This window comes from Xiphophorus couchianus, chromosome 9, assembly GCF_001444195.1.
Source record: "Xiphophorus couchianus chromosome 9, X_couchianus-1.0, whole genome shotgun sequence".
Classification (NCBI taxonomy): domain Eukaryota; kingdom Metazoa; phylum Chordata; class Actinopteri; order Cyprinodontiformes; family Poeciliidae; genus Xiphophorus; species Xiphophorus couchianus.
In genome coordinates, this window is record NC_040236.1 from 6434670 (window position 1) to 6453385 (window position 18716).

The 18716-nt window shown below is 37.0% G+C and overlaps 1 protein-coding gene across 1 annotated transcript in view; it reads left to right on the plus strand.

The window, feature by feature from the left end:
* gmds (GDP-mannose 4,6-dehydratase) overlaps nt 1-16830 on the plus strand; it is a 173006-nt gene extending 156176 nt beyond the window's left edge. Inside the window, exons 10-11 of the mRNA XM_028028512.1 lie at nt 15373-15441; nt 16433-16830. Coding sequence (XP_027884313.1) covers nt 15373-15441; nt 16433-16495 — 132 coding nt within the window. The 3' untranslated portion in view covers nt 16496-16830. The remainder of the gene's footprint in view (nt 1-15372; nt 15442-16432) is intronic.
* Nucleotides 16831-18716: the final 1886 nt, after the last annotated feature.

Sequence of the window (18716 nt, forward strand, 5' to 3'; positions counted from 1 at the left end):
TGGAAATGAACATTCACCTGAGCCCCCCTGCTACTCTCTCTGCCCCCCTCCCCCTCCCGTGTGCCCGCTCCGTTTCCCTGCCTCGCTCCATCTCTCAGTCTGCAGCTTTCTGCTGACTCCAGGAATTATGATCCGTTTCCCGTCCGCGGGAATAATAGAATACGGGGGAGCATGGGGGGAGTCTGCAACAGCTCTGTGGAACAGTAGTGAGGAGTCCAGCTTCACTGTGGTTACATCGCGCGTGTGTGTGTGTGTGTGTGTGTGTGTGTGTGTGTGTGTGTGTGTGTGTGTGTGTGTGTGTGTGTGTGTGTGTCTGCAAAATGCATTCAGATCCAGATGTGCAAACGTGTTGCGTTTTCCTTTTTCATTTCCATAAACTTCACACGGAGACAGAAACACATTTCGGCCTCTGTTAATGCTCATAAATCTTTGCCCTCCCTCTAGTTATCTTGACAGTAAACGCCTCGCATACACAACCACGCGACAGGCGGCGGGATCTCTCTCCGCCAGAGCCTCTGGGCACTTAACACTATCGGCAGTCAGATCCAGCCACTCTAGTGTGTTTGGAGTGTGTGAGGAGTGTGTCCTCAGCCGCGTAAATATTTATCACACAGCTACCCCTGGAATTTTAATGAGCACTGATGGAGAGCAGTCAACACAGCCTAGCCAGAGGAGAGACAGACAGGGAGCGAGAGTTTGTGAGCCTGAGTTTTGGCTTCTTAACATCAAAGTTTGTCTGTGCTGATTTCCTGTGGAGGATCAGGTCTGATGAAAATGTTGCACAATAATTTCTTCTCCTTATTTTCATTCTCTGTCCACCCTCACATAGGGTTGTGTTGCAATCAAAAAAAACATTTTTTGTTATTTTTCCATGTAGACGGGTTTTTATGCTGCTTAATGCGCACGAATAAAAACATTTTTGAAGACAAAATTATTTTAATGCCTGTTTTGCACATTCAATGTGATCATTTTTGGATCTTAATCATCAGCTGTATCTTAACCTTAGAGTCTTCAGACTTTACAAAAAATATATGTTGCCAAAAAATTTATAAAATTGTCCAAAAAAGCTAAAATCATGTATTTAAAAGAAAACTTATTAAAATAATTTACTTTATTTGTGGTTTGATTGTGTTTTTCATTTTGTTTTTAGAAGACTATAGGTCCATAAGTAATGTTACCAGCATCTATGGTCCACACATGGATATAATTCTTTTTATTTATTTATTTTTTTTAAAGAAAAGTGTCAAAACAAGTTTGAAATATTATTGAGAGTAGTCTAGGTAAAGTAGGTAAAACTTCGCAACTTTGCTTCCTTTCACTTGAATGTTTTAATTATACAGCTTTTACATATTTTGTGTAAGTGTGGTCATGTGAGCAGGGCACGTACCCATCAGGGTGACAGGGCCACCCCTTAGAGGTCACTTAACACATTGTGCGGAGGCCAAGCTGCATGGGGAGCCAGGGAAGGAAACCTGAGCTGTAACTCTCACAGCTCTTTCTCACACAGACACGCAAACACACGCATAGAAAGAGACACACTGGACCTGACCCTTTGACTTGTAGCTGGGAGTGGCTAATAACTGTCTTGAATTCCCAAAGACCCAGCACCTCGCTATTCATTTACTACACTCATGCTTTATTGCTTTGATGAAACGATGGACATGAACGCCCCGATTTGTGGTGCCAAAAGAGCCGGAAGTCAAATGGTCAGGTCGTATTTTAACCCCTCTGGAAATCCCGAAACATTTTAAATGGCAACTATGTTTAGATAAGATATTTAAACTTCAACATACTTGCATGTTGAATGGCTTCATGGTGTGTAAATCCTTTAGGTAAGAATTAAATATGTTGCATGATGTAAGACAAACACTGTTGCCATGCAACTCATGCACTTTATATTTTGCTTAGTATCAACTTCATTAGAAGAAATATATTATCCTTTTTTTCCATTTATGTATTTGTCATAACTTTTGGATGTTTGAAAACTTTACCGATTTGTTTAAAATTCAGTCAGATATTTGCATATATTTCCTTAGTGTTTGGTAGATTTGTTTTTTCAAACATTCCAGGTGTCCCTCCACAAGCTTCTGACAATAGTTTGCTGGATTTTTGACCCATTCCTTCTATGTAAATTGGTGTAACTGAGTCTCATTTGTCAGTGCCATTGCTTGAACACACTTTTTCACATTTGGCTACAAACCTTTCCATGCCAATGAGGCCTTGAGATAGAAAATCTAGACAACTAAATTTGCTGTCAAAAATCCAATTTGTAATTGGTTTGGTGGTTTGCATGGTCATTACTTCACTAATTTGTGAAGCACACCAGTCGCTCCTGCAGCAAAAGATCAACACATGAAGCTGCTAACCATCTTCTTGACAGTTAGGATGGAGTTTCCATGTTTGCTTTCCTTCTTTGTCCTCTAAATGTAACACAATCATTATGTTCAAACACTTTTATTTTTCTTAAAAAATCTATTTATCCCTCCTGCTATGTTTGTTTCTGAGGTACAGCAATAATGCTCGTGGGTCAATTTTACCCGGGGAGTGTTTAATCATGCAATAGTGTCAGAAACCAAAAGATTCCTCCAAAACATTTTTGTATCTGATTATTAACTCCAATACTAACCATTTCAATCAATATTTGTGCAATGATGTTTTTTTTATTTCTCACAAATAAAGGACCAATGATGACACCTTACTCATTTACTCATCTGGACATAAAAAATTAAATTTACATTTTTTATGTCCACTGAAAAAAACCTAGAGACAAAAAAACAATAATTTCCTTGAAATTGATCTTTTGTCATTTTTTTTATATTTTGATTTTTTTTTCAATGGGTAATCTTTATAATTGAACATGAGACACATATACTATTCTGGATCAAATTGACCCACTGATTAAAATCAAGATAAATGAGTCATGCAGAGAGTATTTATGTTTTCCCTCCACTTCTGCTGAGTGTCACTCAGTGTGGGTGGAGTTTGTCCACGGGAATAGAAAAGATTCCCGTCAAAAGTTGTATGAACACCTGCTTTCTCGCAGTTTCCTAGTGAAATAAAGAGAATAGTGAGAAAGTGGGTTTGTGTGCGTGTGGGCGTGCATGCACGTGTGTGATGTGGTGTGTGTGTAGGTGTGTGGGTGTGTGTGTGTGTGTGTGTGTGTGTGTGTGTGGTGAAATGTGTTTCATAGCTTCAGGGAAACATGAAGATTTGGACATTTTTTAAAATCTTTTTTACCCTTCAACTTGACTCCCGGGTCAAATTGACCCGAACAGTATCCATGTAAAAAGTAGACACAGGGGAGGCTGCAAATGTTTAAAATGAATAAATTTTCAATTTATATGTAGAGTGCACCTATTTAGTCAAATAGAAAAGGTTTCATGCAAAAAAATACTTCCAACTATTTTAAAAACATTTTTAAACTTTAAAACGGGTCAATTTGACCCGCAACATAACAGGAGGGCTGAGTAAATTTTTAACCAATCAGCATTTTATGTTGCTTTTGAAGTAATGATTTCTTCCTTGCTGAGTGATCTTTTAGCTTTTTCCTGTACATGACATGTTCCTCTGGATAGTAACAACCTATTGCAAGCATCTTCACAAGCTCTTTTGCATTTTTTCTGATGCTGACATGAACATTTAGCACAAGAGCACATTAATTTATGGGACACAGAACTGATTTTCTTCGACTAAGAGTAAAACAAAGTAGTTTAAACTCTATATTTTAAAAAGGTTAATCAAACTCAATTCTAATTTTTGAAATAAATTGAACTCAAACTCAAGCTGATTGATTGACCTTCACTAGTTGCATAATAATTAAGAAAAACTTAAATAACTTTAAAAAAAAACAACAGCTTATCCAGATTAAGTTATTAAAAATATATATTTTACTTGTTAATAATTCAACATAATGGTATCTGGGATGCCACTACTCTCTTCCTGATATCTGGGTGTGTTTCTTTTTTTTTTGTTTCTTTAAATGACACACAAGGAATAATTGTGTTTGAGATCTCGCCTTAAGATAAAGTACAGCCATAGGTGAACCTAAAATAAAGCCGTAAGTGACGCTGAGATGTTGCATATTTACCTATCAGCAGCTTACAAAACCACAGTGTCATCTGGACATAACAATTACTGTATGAAAACATCTGGATTTAAAAGACAGTGGGTTTTTCCTGTATTTTTATATGGTGTATGTAAATATTTGATATCATCTGCATGTGTGTCTGTATTCATATATATTCAGCTTACATTACCACAAACAGATCACATGATTATCTAAGATGGTTGAACTGCCAGAGAAAGCAGCACCTCTGAGGAAATGAGGCGTGACTGTCAAAGGTAGGAGGCCTAACGCTCAGCATTCAAGATGGATATAGAAAAAAAATAAACAAAAATAATATGTATGAAGTAAAAATTTCTTTCACGGTGTAGGAAAGATAAATTGTTTATCTAACTAAGATGAGAGACCACAAAATATAAATGAATGTAAATAGATAATAACAGCAACAAGAAGAACTTCTTAAAATAACAAACATATTAAGCCTTATGTAAACATTATTTTGCCAAGCTTCATAAGATGAAATGCTTTCTGTGCACAATGATATCAATTAGGTCAAAACAGAAATTTGTTAAAATAAAAATTATATTTTACAATTAAATCATCACACATTAAGAAATAAGCAGATTTAATTGCATTTAACAAAATCACTTGTACTACATTTTTTTGGCACCCCTAGCAGTTGAACTGTTGAAGCTGTTTTGTATATATGTTGTTTTCTGAGTTTCTGAGCTTAGGACCTTTAATAATTTATGACTTCTTCTTTTACATTATAAGGCCCATTCATCTTAACGAATCTTGACAACTGGGAAAGAGAAGAGAACATGCCATTCAAGTAAGGCAGATGTTCGTTGATCTTCATAGCTCAGGAAATAGCTGCAAGAAAACTGCTTCTTACCTAAGCTTGTCCATATCACTTAGAGCAGTAATTAAATGTTTACAACAATTGGAATTAAAACAACAAGGCTGGGCACAAGTATAGCTAAGCTGTGTGGGAGGTATGTCTGGAAAAAGAAAATATATGTCAAAGAATGCACTTTGTCTAGGAACAAAGTCTCAAGGTGGGTTTGGTGTGAAACAGACCCACCTCATGTCCACAGTGAAGCATAGTGGAGAATGTGATTCTGTGGTGTATGAAGAATAAATAGCTGTGATTCGTGCAGCTATATAATTTTAATCTGTGACGTGCTTCACGTATACAGTTTTTACATAAGAGTGCGTTTTTAACATAGGATTTCCCCTGCTGAATAAATAAACTCAATTTCAGTATAAAATAATGTCATTATAATAAATGACATTAAAATTACATAGATTTGAACATGTTAAAAAAAAATAAAGCAATTTTTACATTCAAAAGTCCCAAGATTGAAACCTTTTCTCTGGGTTAATTTTTGCTTCAAAATTTGATCTGATAAGACATTGAAAAAGACTACACTTTTGTGTAAAAGTTGTGCAAAAAGAAGTCGGCTTATCTCCGAAGCTATTTAAGCCTAAAATACCATTTCAATGCAAAACATGTTGCGGCAGCACAGACAGACGCTAAAGTCAGCGTCCACGGTCCACATTTCTAAATAAATACTTTATTCAAAGAAATTAAATAAATGCTCAGGGATTCCTGGAACACCTGAAAGCTTAATCACTTATAATAGCACTTTGCATTATTCTTATGGTTGAATAACCGCAATAACATATTAAAAACAATAAGTGTATTTGTTGTCGAGCTCACATGTCTATTCAACAATTAAACAGTGAAATAGATTTTTGAATTGAAAATGTTGCTTCACTATACAAACTATTTTGTTTCTATAGTTTTTGATAAAATGTGTTAACTTGCAATTAATAAATACAAACCCTTCTATTAAATCGCATAAAAATTTTAATTGAGTCCCACCTCTACTTTTTACACATCTGATATCCATTTGTGTCACTAACTATAGACTTCCACAAATACCCACAATAGCAGCTCAGTAACACCACTATTAATATGTGAAAAGGTATTAAGATGTATGGCATTTTTGCATATTAAACCTTATGTTTTTGTCGTGGTTTTTTTTGTATATAAAGACATCTTAAATTAACAAGTCATAATACTTACAGATTTAATTGCAGTTTACACATATAAGGAGACCTAAAGTAATGATTTCACTTAATCTTGATTAATTGCGATGGTATATGAAGCAGAGAAGAAACATATAAAAATTCTTAAATGTTATTTAAAACAAATCTACTGTGCTTTAGCACATCAGTCTCTGGTTTCAGATCTCCCTCTCCCTCAGTCCTCACTTCCTTCCAGCTGAAACTGAGGGCCTTTTGTGCCGTAAAGGAAGTGATAAGTTGAGCCGATGCAGGCGGAGGTGTGTTAGAAATTGACCAGTGACAGATTTGTGACTGTATATTCAAGCAGCCACAAAGCGATGAGATCCTCTCTGTTGGCTGGGAGTGTGTCCCCGCCTACACACAGGTATTGGCTCACACACCTGTTGGCACAGAGAAAGCTCTAACTGACACGTTTTTGCTTACCATCTAATTTTCTATTCCTCTTTGTTACGCCTTTACCTCCTTATTTGTGCTGGAGATTTTTTTTTTTTCATTGCGGTTATGAAAATCGCAGGAGCGGGGTTGAGGTCTTCTATCCGTGTTGAGGCAAGGTCAAAGATGGGAACTAGGGGCCTGTTTCGAACATCTGTGTCTGCAGAGGGACACGCAGTGACTGTGGGCTTCAGACTCTCACAGTGTTCTTTATCTGATTTCCTTGGAAGTCTGTGTATTTCCAGCCTCAAGTCCACTGCTGTACAAATACCAGAGACATCACTGGACTTCCAAAACCACATCATTCAGTCTCCCAGCATGGAGCCCTCAGAGAGAGGCAGAAGAAAGGGTCGCTTTCTGCAGAATCTTTGATCTGTCTCCATAAGTAGGAAGACTTGCAGTAAGAAGGAAAAATAACTGCAGTTCATGGACGTTTTCCCACCTATAGGGATGTGCAGTTGTAATTACTGTAGTGTGTGCATGTGTGTGTGTGTGTTCACACATGTGACATGTTTGTGTGTGTGCCCCGATACGTTCTGAGGTCAGCCCCTGTGAGCTCTGATTTATTGAAAGGCCTTGCAGTGATACCAGAATTCCTTTGCGTTAAATGCCTGCTCTAAGGGCCTTTTTACTGCTTCTGTGCTTTATGGACCATGATCGCTCTCCATTTGTCTCTCACCTCCACATTTCTGTGGATTTTTTATGGCTTCTTCTCTTTATTGGAATTGATCTTATCAGGGAACCTTAAAGCAAAGAGATATGGGAAATGGGTAAGATGCATACTTGCAGCTTGAGATGAAAAAGATTTGCTTTTATTGAGTATAAAAATTGGTCTTATGTTTTGGAGTTTCCCGAATTTGTGCTTCTTTTAAACACCAAGTCTAATTTTTTTCTGAATTTTTAGAAAACTCTACAAATCCTGGCAAAAAATAAATAAATAAAAAATTGATCTCTCATATATAAAGACAATTTAGCCAGAATGTGTTTGGACTGTTGAAGCCAGGGTACCCAGAGAAAACCCAATCATGCACCGGAGAATATGCAACTCAATGCAGAATGTTCATGCTGATGTTTTTAAAACAAAACCCATATTTTTGTCCAACTCTCTACCTGATAGTCATGAACACTCACTCTTTAGCCTAATTTTAGTCTTACATAAGGATTATTTATAGGTTTATTGACATTTAATCTTTTAAAATGAGAAAAATGCTCCCACATTAATCCCCCCGTACTCCAGCCCCTTTTCATTTAACTGCTCATTTTCAGCTTTTGTCCCCCAGTTTTCGCTACCATCACTTCTCCATATTTTCAGTTGCTGGCAGCTTTAAACAGGATGCACCTAAACGTTGGGTTTGGTTCCAAATTGGATCCATATGAAGATTATATTGTGCCCGCATCTGTTAGTAGTTCATGTTGAATTATTCACTACATGCTCTGTTTGAGGAGGGTTCAGTCGGCCGCAGAATGCTCTCGTTAGCAGCTCAGAGTCGGCTTTTCTTTCACAATACAACTCTCCGTAGGCAGGTTTGCGTCGAAGAGACTGTCTGTCACCTGTAGAAATCCTGCCTGACAAACACCAGATGCAGGATTAACTTCCTGGATGCTGAACTGTGTGGCTGTGTGCTAAGCAGCGAGACTTAGTGGACAGGAGTCTGATTTCAACAGATGCTAAGCTCAGATGGAGAATTCAATGGTTTGTCAGTGCAGCTGACAGGAATGAGGACTATAAAACAGGATACAGCTGCTGCTTCTGTTGTTCTTTCTTATGTAACTCGTGTTTTTTATTTATTGTTCTCTTTTAACTTTACCTGTAACTTATAAGCATGAAAAACAAATACCTGAAAAACTGAAAGCTCCCTTTTTGTTACTTCTCCTTAAAAATCAAACAAGCAGTTACTCTGACTTTGGGTTTCTGCAGCAAACTTGTATGCGTTCCTAATTGCAAAGAAATTAAATAGTTTTTGCAATGTGAAATACAAAATAAATAGGTTGACTGGTTGGACTCTGAACACAGCTTTCTGTGGGGCAATGATGGCAATTGTGGTAGAAGTTTGTCGTCTATCCGGTGGGTTGCCCAATCAAACCCCACCTCTGTCTCAGCAGTGTCCTTGACCAAGACACTTCACCCACCCTGCCTGCTGCTGGTGGTGGTCAGAAGACCTGGTGGCGCCCGGGCATGGCAGCCTTGTTTCTGTCCGCCTGCCCCAGGGCAGCTGTGACTACTAAAGCATGCTTAGGAACCTTTTAAAAGTAATTCATCTGATTTTTTTTTTTTTTTTTTTGTAACAGTTGAATTCAAGAAATATACAAACCCCAAGAAACCTTATGCTGAACACCTTGTTACATGGAAAGGTTATAATTGATTAAATTCCATTTTAATCATTTTACCTCTATTCTCATTGCTTTTGTGTGGCACACAAATAGCTGGTAGTCTTTCTAGATACACATTAAAACTTCAAAATCACTTGTTTTCAAGGAGAAGAGCTAATGAGCAGACCGATGGGAGCCCCAGCTGGAAAAAAGCCAAACAGGCCTGTCAATCAGACATGTAATGTTTCTGACTGTTTCAAAGAAAAATCACAAGTGAAAAATAAATCAGTGCAGTCTTGTTATATATTTTGTTCTGGATTGAATGGATTCTTCTCACCTTGAAAATGAAGATACATTTTTAAGAAGCATATGTCTATAATTAAAAGATTATGATGTGTTTAGCTCGAATGTGACTATAGTAAATAAGTCAAGAAGCATTTTTGCTGTGCCTTTGATTCATCATATAACTGTTAACCTGACTTGATAATTAAATACATACCTTTTGGAGCTGATTTAATTTGTTATGAATTAATAAAATCCTAGTTTTTAAAGAAGCTTGAGAAAAGTGAAGATTGTCATTTCTTTACTTCAAATGTAGTTCAAAGGTCCAATGAACCTGAAGGAACCTTTATAGTATTGGAGAAAGGTTGGGAAGTAGTGGCAGCTTTTTGATTTCAGCCTTTGATTGTGCAGATCTTGATAATTTTTTCATGCATGAAAATAGATTAGTTTAAATTATAGCCTAAAGCTTTAGATAAAACTGATTCTTACTATAGATCTCAGATTCAGACTGCATGTCCTTGGTGAAATATACAATGCTACAACCTCCAAATTCCATGAACACCCCACATATGACCTTTTGAATGCCTTTGTTCATTATCTATGATCATAAACATGAAAAAAAGGGAAAGTCACAGTATTAAAATAGTGCCTTGGTTGGCTGTTCTTCAATCGTAAAAATGTCTACCTTATCACCAGAGAAATCATACACACTGGTTGGCAGTAAATAAGGTTCCGCCATGATTTGGGTCAAACATAGTTTAGCTTATTTCACCAACATTCAGGGCAGCGGCTAACACGACGCTGCAGTGCTGCTCTATGTTTCCAGCACCCCTCTCAATTTCCTCAGTTAGTTTTGTGGTTAGGTCATTTTGAGTTGGATCATAGTGGATTAGGGCCTACCATGCAGTTGTCCTGCTCTGCTCATTGTGTGATGCAGCAAAAGCAAAACCAAATGGATTCCAGTTCCAGTTGAGGTTGTGTGAACTTCATATAATTAATCTAGAGGTTTCAGTTTTAGTAATAACACAAATCAGACAGTTCTTTTTGCCCTCAGCATAAGTTTAATAAATGCTTTTTGATTCTTTTGGGAGATATCTGATTGTCAAATCAGGGTCTTGAAAGAACTGCTGATAATATTGCTTCCAAGCAGTCTGACATTGTTTTAAAGTGGTTTTGTTCTCAATGTTTTCTGCAGGACTTTGGATACTTTTTCACTTATTTGACGATAGAGCCATTGCATAGTGATATCACAAACATGTGCTAACTCTGTGTCCTTTTGGTTTCCACCATCACAACGTCTCAAAGTTTACTTTTAGGTTTAGAGTAATACATTTACACGGATTGCCTTTCTGTGACAGACTTCTAAAAATATTTGAGAATATTCTGTTTGTTATACAAAATAACAGTTTCATGGTTTAGTTAGTAACATTCACTAAATGACTCAGATTTAGTAACTGGGATTAAAACAGCTCTAATGTGTAGCGAGTCTACAGAATAACCTCAGAATACCTTCAGACAATAAACTCAATAAAGAGTTTATAGAGCACATTTAAAACATTTCAAGAAGGTCGGGCTGCTTGGAAGTAAATACCGTCCATAAGGCAAGAAATATTCAAGTAAATGAGCCACAATAAACTCTGTTTCTATCCAGCATATTGCTTTTTTTGTTTTTCTACATCTTAATAGCAGTGGGACTCGATTAAAATTTTTAACCAATTTAACTGCAGGGTCTGTAGACATCCATTTAACTTCTTTGAAAAAATACTTGCTTAGAAATGTGAATGCTGAAATTAACATTAATGGAGACATCTGTGTTTGCTGCTGTTAGGTTGTATCTGACGTTTTGCATTGACATGGTAATTTAGGTTTGAATAACTTTGGCGATGAGTAAACTCCTTTTTGCACAACTTGCACACAACAATAGTATTTTCCAGCGTCCCATCAGATTTATTTTTGAAGCAAATATTACATTAAAATTGCATTAAAATGTATTTGTTAAAATCTAAGTAAATAATTAACACAATAGCAACCCAACTCTGCATAATACAGAATCTAAAAAACAAGAGCTCGTCTTTTTCTTTTAGCAAACAGTCACGGTCCATGTGACTTATGTGATGCCAAATCAATGCGAACAGCAGGTGTGTCTGCAGCGTTTCACCAGTGTTCGTGACGAGACCGTGCCAAGCTGCAAAACGTTCTCCATTACAAATCCTAATCAATATAATTATGAAGCAAGTGGATTATTTAATGTAATTATGGAGTAAGTCACCCAATTATAATTGCATTCAGATCCATGATAAATTATGTCTCATTGCTGTAGGTAATTAGTCTGAAAATGTTTCCAGTTATGGCTTCAGAGCCAGAAATAAAAAAGCTTGTGAGTAATGTACAGAGCTGCTCACATGAGAAAGAGTTGTTTGTCCTGCTGTTACAGACTGAACAGGAAAAAGGCCTTTCGTGTACTGAGCTGTGTTTAGACCGGGTGCAGTTAAAAATAAAAATTAAAAAAAAGTCAGCTCACCCGGAACTGAACCAGGTTTTCAGCTTGGGCCGGATAATCTTAAACCAAAGTGCGTCAGAGTCAGAATCGGCCTGTACTTGTTCCCGCTGTGTGTGTTTAGTGTTCTTGCCTTTGTGTGTAATCAGAAGAGTGTGATTAAGCGCCGTGGAGCCTCTCCGAGATGTGGGTCCCTGCTCTCTTAAAGGCTGAGCTATGCCAGCGCTGCCGTGTGCGTTCCTCTGTAATAAGATCACCCAGAAAAGACGTTTTTAAGAGGTCCAGATCCAGATAACAACGCTGCTCTCTTTTCACATTTTATGCTCTTTACACAAGACCTTTTTTCTGAGTTGGAGTGAAGCACACGATAAAACCTGTTGAAGCTGCCGCAGTAAGCTTTGAGCTTTACACTCTCAAGTTGATCCTGTTTAAACAAGACACTAACTTCACGCATAAGTCTAAGAAAGAAATTAGGTTCACTGAACTCCTCCGACTCCTGAATTGGTCTTTTCATCCATAATGGATGGTTTATCAAGGTCCAACATTTTGTGGGAAAATTAGAGGTTGATTATCAAGAAAAATCTCAAATTTTCAGTTTTTGGTCGCACTTTTATGATGTTGGTTGAAGGACACAACTCAAAGCTTATTTACATATTTACTCTGAATTACAGAATTACTTCTCCTGAATCTCAGCCCTGACCTCTGTAAAGGACATGGCCTTCCATTTATTATTTTGTTCCTTTTTTATTTTTTCACTGTAGTAGTCCAGCTAAGAGAACTTGCCTTGTAAGCCCCCAAAACAGAGACTTCACATGCCCACTTGAGGAAACAAAGAGATGTAATCTGTGTGTGTGTGTAGACATAAATATGCCGGTTCTCGGTTAACACACTTGAATGGCACAACACTGTCTTTTAAAAGTGCTCCAACATATTACTTTTCAATATTGTCAATCATTATAAAATAGCAAAGATCAAATAGTCCCTTATTTAAAATTAGTTGCATGCCAACAACTATTGGAATATGTAGTTTATTGCATGTAGTATCTGTCTATATAAAATATGTTGTAGCATGAACAATAATGGAAAATAAACTGTATTTTGATTGCTTCCGATGTTAACATAGTGAAACATTACCACACATATCGTTATGACATTTGTTCAAATAAATATAATTCCATCTAAATATTTTTTTTTTTTTGCGGTAAAACAGTTTTGGCTTTTCTCTTTCTTAACATGCATATATGCCGGAGGATTGAGAACTGCTTGCACGATACAAGATGAGCATATTACGTCACATAAAGGAGTGTGAACTGATCATGCTTCTTAAAGGAGCGTCCCGTTCCTCGGAAAAATTTTAACCTCCCTGAATTAAGAGGGAGTGTAGAGCTGTGGCCCTAGGGATAACTCCAGCAAGTGGGATTCAGCTTTAATTTCATCAAAGTGCTGATTAATATATGAAACATAAAAGCAATCATGTCTGAGTCAGAAATAAAAAGAGGACTCTGCAGAGTGCAGTGAAGGAAGCGGTAAGAGTTGCTGGTGTGTCTCTACCTTTTGTTCAGGAGTGATGTAAGCGTTGTCAGACTCTCCTCGTTCTGCTTCATGAAGGTTTTGAACTGCTGGGGGCCTCATCCTCACAAACCGACCCACCTGACTGCTGAACAGCTTCCTGCTTCAAGCATTGTAAATTCTCAACTTCTGTCAAGCTGTCTTGTTTTACATGATATTTGACCTTTTTTAATTAGATTTTCTACTAATTTTCCAAATGACTCAGTATGCTGTCATGCAACATGATGTTTTGTTGCTTTATATGAGTTTTAAGAAACTTATTATAAATTATGAAATATTTAAATAAGTCATCAGGGCTTACTAAGTAAGATGTAAGAAATTAAGCAAATGCAGATAGTACTGAGAAGAGATTGGATCTTGCAGAAAATAGCTCAAGCTTATGTAATATGCAGACTTCTGTCTTCTGGCTGAAGCTTGATGGTGCAAAAGTTTGAATGAATTAATATGCTGCCAAACTATCAGTGCTCTTAAAAAATCATGAAAATATTTGACTTGGAAAAGTACTTCTTGCTCTTTTAAATCCAGAATATCTTTCCAACACAAAAATCCTTTTTAAGGATAATTTGTTTTCCTCATTCATCCACACATTAACCATGTGTTTTTCATCTAAGTGGCCTTGGATCAGTGTTTGTCCTCCTTCAGACTGAATCTTCACATGAGATGTGCACAAAACATTGAACATTCTGGATCTTGTTTTATGAATCCCAACTCTTCCTGCAAAGTTCTTCTTTGTGAAATTTATAATTATGTATTTCTTTATGTATTTTTATTAATTGCAAATAATGTGTTTTAAGATCAAAGAGACTGAAATAATACATAAAGAAACAAAAGAACGAAAAACACGAACATGAACATCTGACATTCCGTTATTGTTCCCGACAGATTTTAAAGTTTTAATTGGGTTAGCCCCTTCTTATCGTCATGATCTTTTGAAACCACGCTCTGTGTCCACAACTTTGAGATCAAATAATCAGTTGCTGTTAAATGTCCCTCGAACTCGACTTAAGAGCAAAAGAGATCGGGTTTTCTCTGTTGTTGCTCCTGTTCTCTAGAATTAGTTTCCTTTTCAGACTAAATCTGCCCAAAATCTGAGTCATTTTAAATAATTTAAACTTATTTTTATTTGTTGGCATTCAGTTGAGGTCTAATTCTGTAACCTTTTTTGTTGCGATGTTATTTTACTTTCATCATTTTATTCCACAGCAAAGACGTTTTTATGTGTCTTTGTACAGAACCTTGGTGCAGTTTCAACCTGTTTTTAAAAGTGCTATATCAGCACATTTGACATTGACATTAGAGTCAAAGTTGACTTTATATATATATGTATATATATAAGTGTTATAATATAGCTAATTAGATAGCCAAAAAGTTTTAGCGTTTCTGACTTTGCTTGAGAATTAGATAACATAAAGTAATAGAAATAAAGAGCCTTGTTCTTGTCAAGCAACTGTAAGCCATCAATGTTTCTGACACTTATATAAATGAGTGAGGAGTGATGGATGAAAAAAGGGAGAGTTTGAAGAGGGAGTCAGCGAAAAGTGGGGAGCTTTAAAAACAACGTACAGGAGAACGTTTTTGTTTTTTTTCCCCTCCGTGCTCTTTTTCTGACTCTTTGGTGGTCTGAAGGAAGGTCTAACTGGATGTTGAACCCAGAGCAAAACACAACAGGGGGGGAAATGAGTTAGGGGTTCAAGGGGGGGGTGAGTGGGGGGTCCTGGGCTGGGGGTTACACCACCAGAGTCCCACAATTCATCATGCTTTGGCACCGACGAGGGCCGTCTGGACAGATCCGAGGTGGGGAGCCGGGAGGGGGGATTGATGGCCAGCGAGACTCTGTGACCTGCTTTTCCCCCCACGAGAGGAGATAGTGTGTGTCTGTGTTAACATGTGTATGAATATGGAAGGAAAACATTAAAAAAAAAATGGCGAAACAAATCATTACCCTCCAACTTATTTGTCCCGTTGGAAGTTTTGAAGCTGAATTCAGAGCGTCTTCATGTCAGCAGGATTCCCCTGCTTGCTCCCAGCCATCAGATCAGACATGACACATGATTTGTTTTTCTTTCTCCCTCTTTCTCTTTCCCTTCCTTTCTCCTCTTCCCTTACTCTCCTTCCTTTCTCTCAGGACTTCCTGCAAGGCGACAGCACCAAGGCGTATCAGAAGCTGGGCTGGAAACCGCAGGTTACTTTTGAGGTGAGTCATAACCATTTGCTTCACACAAATGCAACACTTAATGAAAAACACATTTATAGATATCCAAAAAAAAGTTTAATAAATGTAATGTTTGTGGATAGAAAGTAAAAAGAATACTTCACTACCAAATTCAGAACAGATTTTAGCTGGCAGTTAGATTTTGTTTGAGTTATTGAGAATTCAATAAACATTTAAAATATATTTATACTGAATCCACAGATTATGGAGTGCATTTGGTATACTTAAACAGGCAATAAGAGTCCTAAAACTGACTAACAAAAAATTGTATTTTAAACCCAACAGCATAAATGCTTTATAGTTGTAGCTAATCTAATAAAATGATACTAGTATCTCAGAAAAAAAATACTGAATGTTTTTATTCATCTGGCGTCCAAAATGTGCAAAATTGTATAAGAAACTATAAATACAGTAAAATAGTTTTCATCTATTTCATTCTCTCAGCTAAATTCCGTTTTATATCAAAAAGTAAAATATTTAATGATATGTTTTCATTTCTTTTCCTAAAAACTTGAAAATTTCATCTCACTCTAACGTAAGTTTGGTTTTGCTAATTTGAAGAGGCAATTTTGTTCAACACAGTAAAAACATATAATTGTTTTCAGCTGATCACAAGTTCTGCTCAAGCAAAAAAAAAAAAAATAATTACGTAAGAATAAATTGGCTTCAGCTAAAATAACACTAATAGTTTTTTTTTTGGTTTTTTTTCTCTTATGTCTTGTCAACTTTTATAAAAAGTTCAGAGGACTCGGTGAGCGTTTCTCAGCTCCTGCTCTTTTTAAGCATACCTGCTGCTACATGTTGTTAAACTAAACGATCCTCCTCACTGCTTGTCACAGAGAGTTGGGATCCACGTTCATTTCAGGCCCTGGAATCAAACCCGCTCCAGTCAAACAAATACAAATATTTCTTAAGAGATTTGTTTCCATTTGACTCCTTAACTATTTCCTGTGAAAATCTGGTGTCTCTGCAGGAGCTGGTGAAGGAGATGCTGGAATCTGACATCAAACTCATGAGGGAAAATCCAAATGCCTGAAAGCAGGACAGGATGGAGATGTTTTAGCACTCCTTGGTTTTACGCTGAATCAAACAGCCGCAGAGCCAGTTTTTATCTCTTCTTCTCTAAATGAAGTTACTGTTGTTCTTTTGTTTTCTCATCAAGAGCCGGTTGTTGCCTTTCTGTCTTATTGTTACTGTGTCAGATTGATATATTAGGTTGTTTTGTTTATTTAAATTCAAACACTGATCATGTAGGGTTTTATGTGAGAGGCAAATTGTAAGATTTTATGTGTCTTTTCCCTTTGTAGTGTGGTTAATTTAAAGGTTTGATTTGGGCGCTTTTTTAAAAGATGACCAAAAAAATATAAGAACGAATCAAGTTAGATATTATTTTTGACTCATATGTTAATGAGATTTTTGCTTCAGTGGGTGCCATTCTTTTAACATGTTTTTTTGTTTGTTTGTTTGGGGTTTTTTTTACTTAATGATGACGAAGGGCTATGAGGGGGGTAATAAAATATATAGAAAATGATGTGCATTTGTCTTTTTCTGTCATTTTTGTTTACTGAGTGGAAATATAAGAAATGAAACTGTAATTATTTATTTCTCGTCTTCCGGTTCTGCAAGCATTTCCTTTATGTCATCTCTGCTTCCTCTGATCTTCCAGGTTTTCTTTTTTGCCGGCGCTCTTATTTGGAAGAAAGCGCGAATTTCTCGGTTTGCCAGAGTTCCGCTCTCAGGCGGTTCTCTGTCCTCACCTATGAAGTCCCTGGTCCTGATTCTATCAGATGGGATTGTGGCATATTTGCACGAATTCTGAACTGACGAAGTTGCAGGTAGATTCCACAAACGTACGTCTGACCTCTTAAAATATATATTGTCATGTGAGTTGGAGTTATCGCTAATAAATGTGATATTTCTTGCCTCTTTTTCTAACATTAAGGACTAAAAGAACCTTTCTACTGACCAATAATAGGGAAGCTATTTGCGTTTTTTTTTATTTATATATGTAAATTTATTTTATAAAAGTGACTCAAGGAACAAAATGTAGAAAATATTTAATTTTCAAAATTCAAAATGCGCTGCTTTTCACTATGTTTTTATGCTACTTTACGTTGATTTTTCTTTTTTCTTTTAATCCCTGAATAAATTTTCCTGCAGGCGAGATTATTTAGTAAAACAATTAATTGAAAGTAAGTGGCTTTAAAAATACTAAATTGTTTCGAAGCGAAATGCGAAGCGAATAATTGAGAAAATCTGCCCCTTTACTGGATTAAACGCTGTTTCTTTTCTCCACACTGCTGCCTGCAGTTCAGCTGGAGGAAGGTTTGGCATTCAGTCGAGCCCTGCAGGCGTCAGAGAGCGGCTCTGAGCAGAAAGGGGACCACCTCACAACCCCCCTCTGTCTGTTTGCGGGACAACACCTCCAACACGTCTCAAGTTCTCCCTGTGATCGTCCAGAACGTCGCTGCGTCTGTGCGGAGCCCGAATAGGAAACAGATGTGGCCCTGGCGTTGTTTTGGGCCCCTGTAACCTCAACACACACACGCACGCACACACCGCTAGTGGCCTCACACAGGTGCACCATGTATCCCTCAACAACAATTAAAGCCAAGTCCTGTGATCAGGTCTACTGTTGGCGCACAAAGAAACGGCAGCTGACTGAGCTTTGGAGCTGGAGGAGGAACAAATGAAAGCGTCCAGACAGCTAAATAAAAGTTTTGGAAGATTAAAGGCATTTAATTTCTTCGGAGTTTTCAAAGATATAAGCCTTTAAAGAAAAGTCTAAGCGGTAAAATTGCGTGTAAATAGATTTTCCCACTTCTTTCCATCCCTTCCCAAACATCAGCTTTCAGGTACACATGCGCAGACTGAGCTTTTGTTTACTTCTAGCGCTCTACTGATAGATAAGCTGTGCGGCGATTATCTGCAATAGGCTGTAATTTTATTTTCACTTGCAATACTCTATAGAGATGATATTTTATTTTATTTTTGTACACAGTGTGAAATGCACTATTATACCCGCGTGATAATTGAAGTGTTTAATTAATGTACCAAGCTCAAATTAATTTACCCCAAATTCAGGTAAAGCTGAATTAAATCCATTTTAAATCTCCTCTAAACGGCCGGACGCGACGCTCGGCTAAAAATGAGACGTAAAACAAAACACCAGAGTTTAATCCGACACACATTGAACCTTTTAGGGCCCATTCCTCTGAGGTATTAAACTGGTCCGATATATGAAGCAGGTCGAAGTT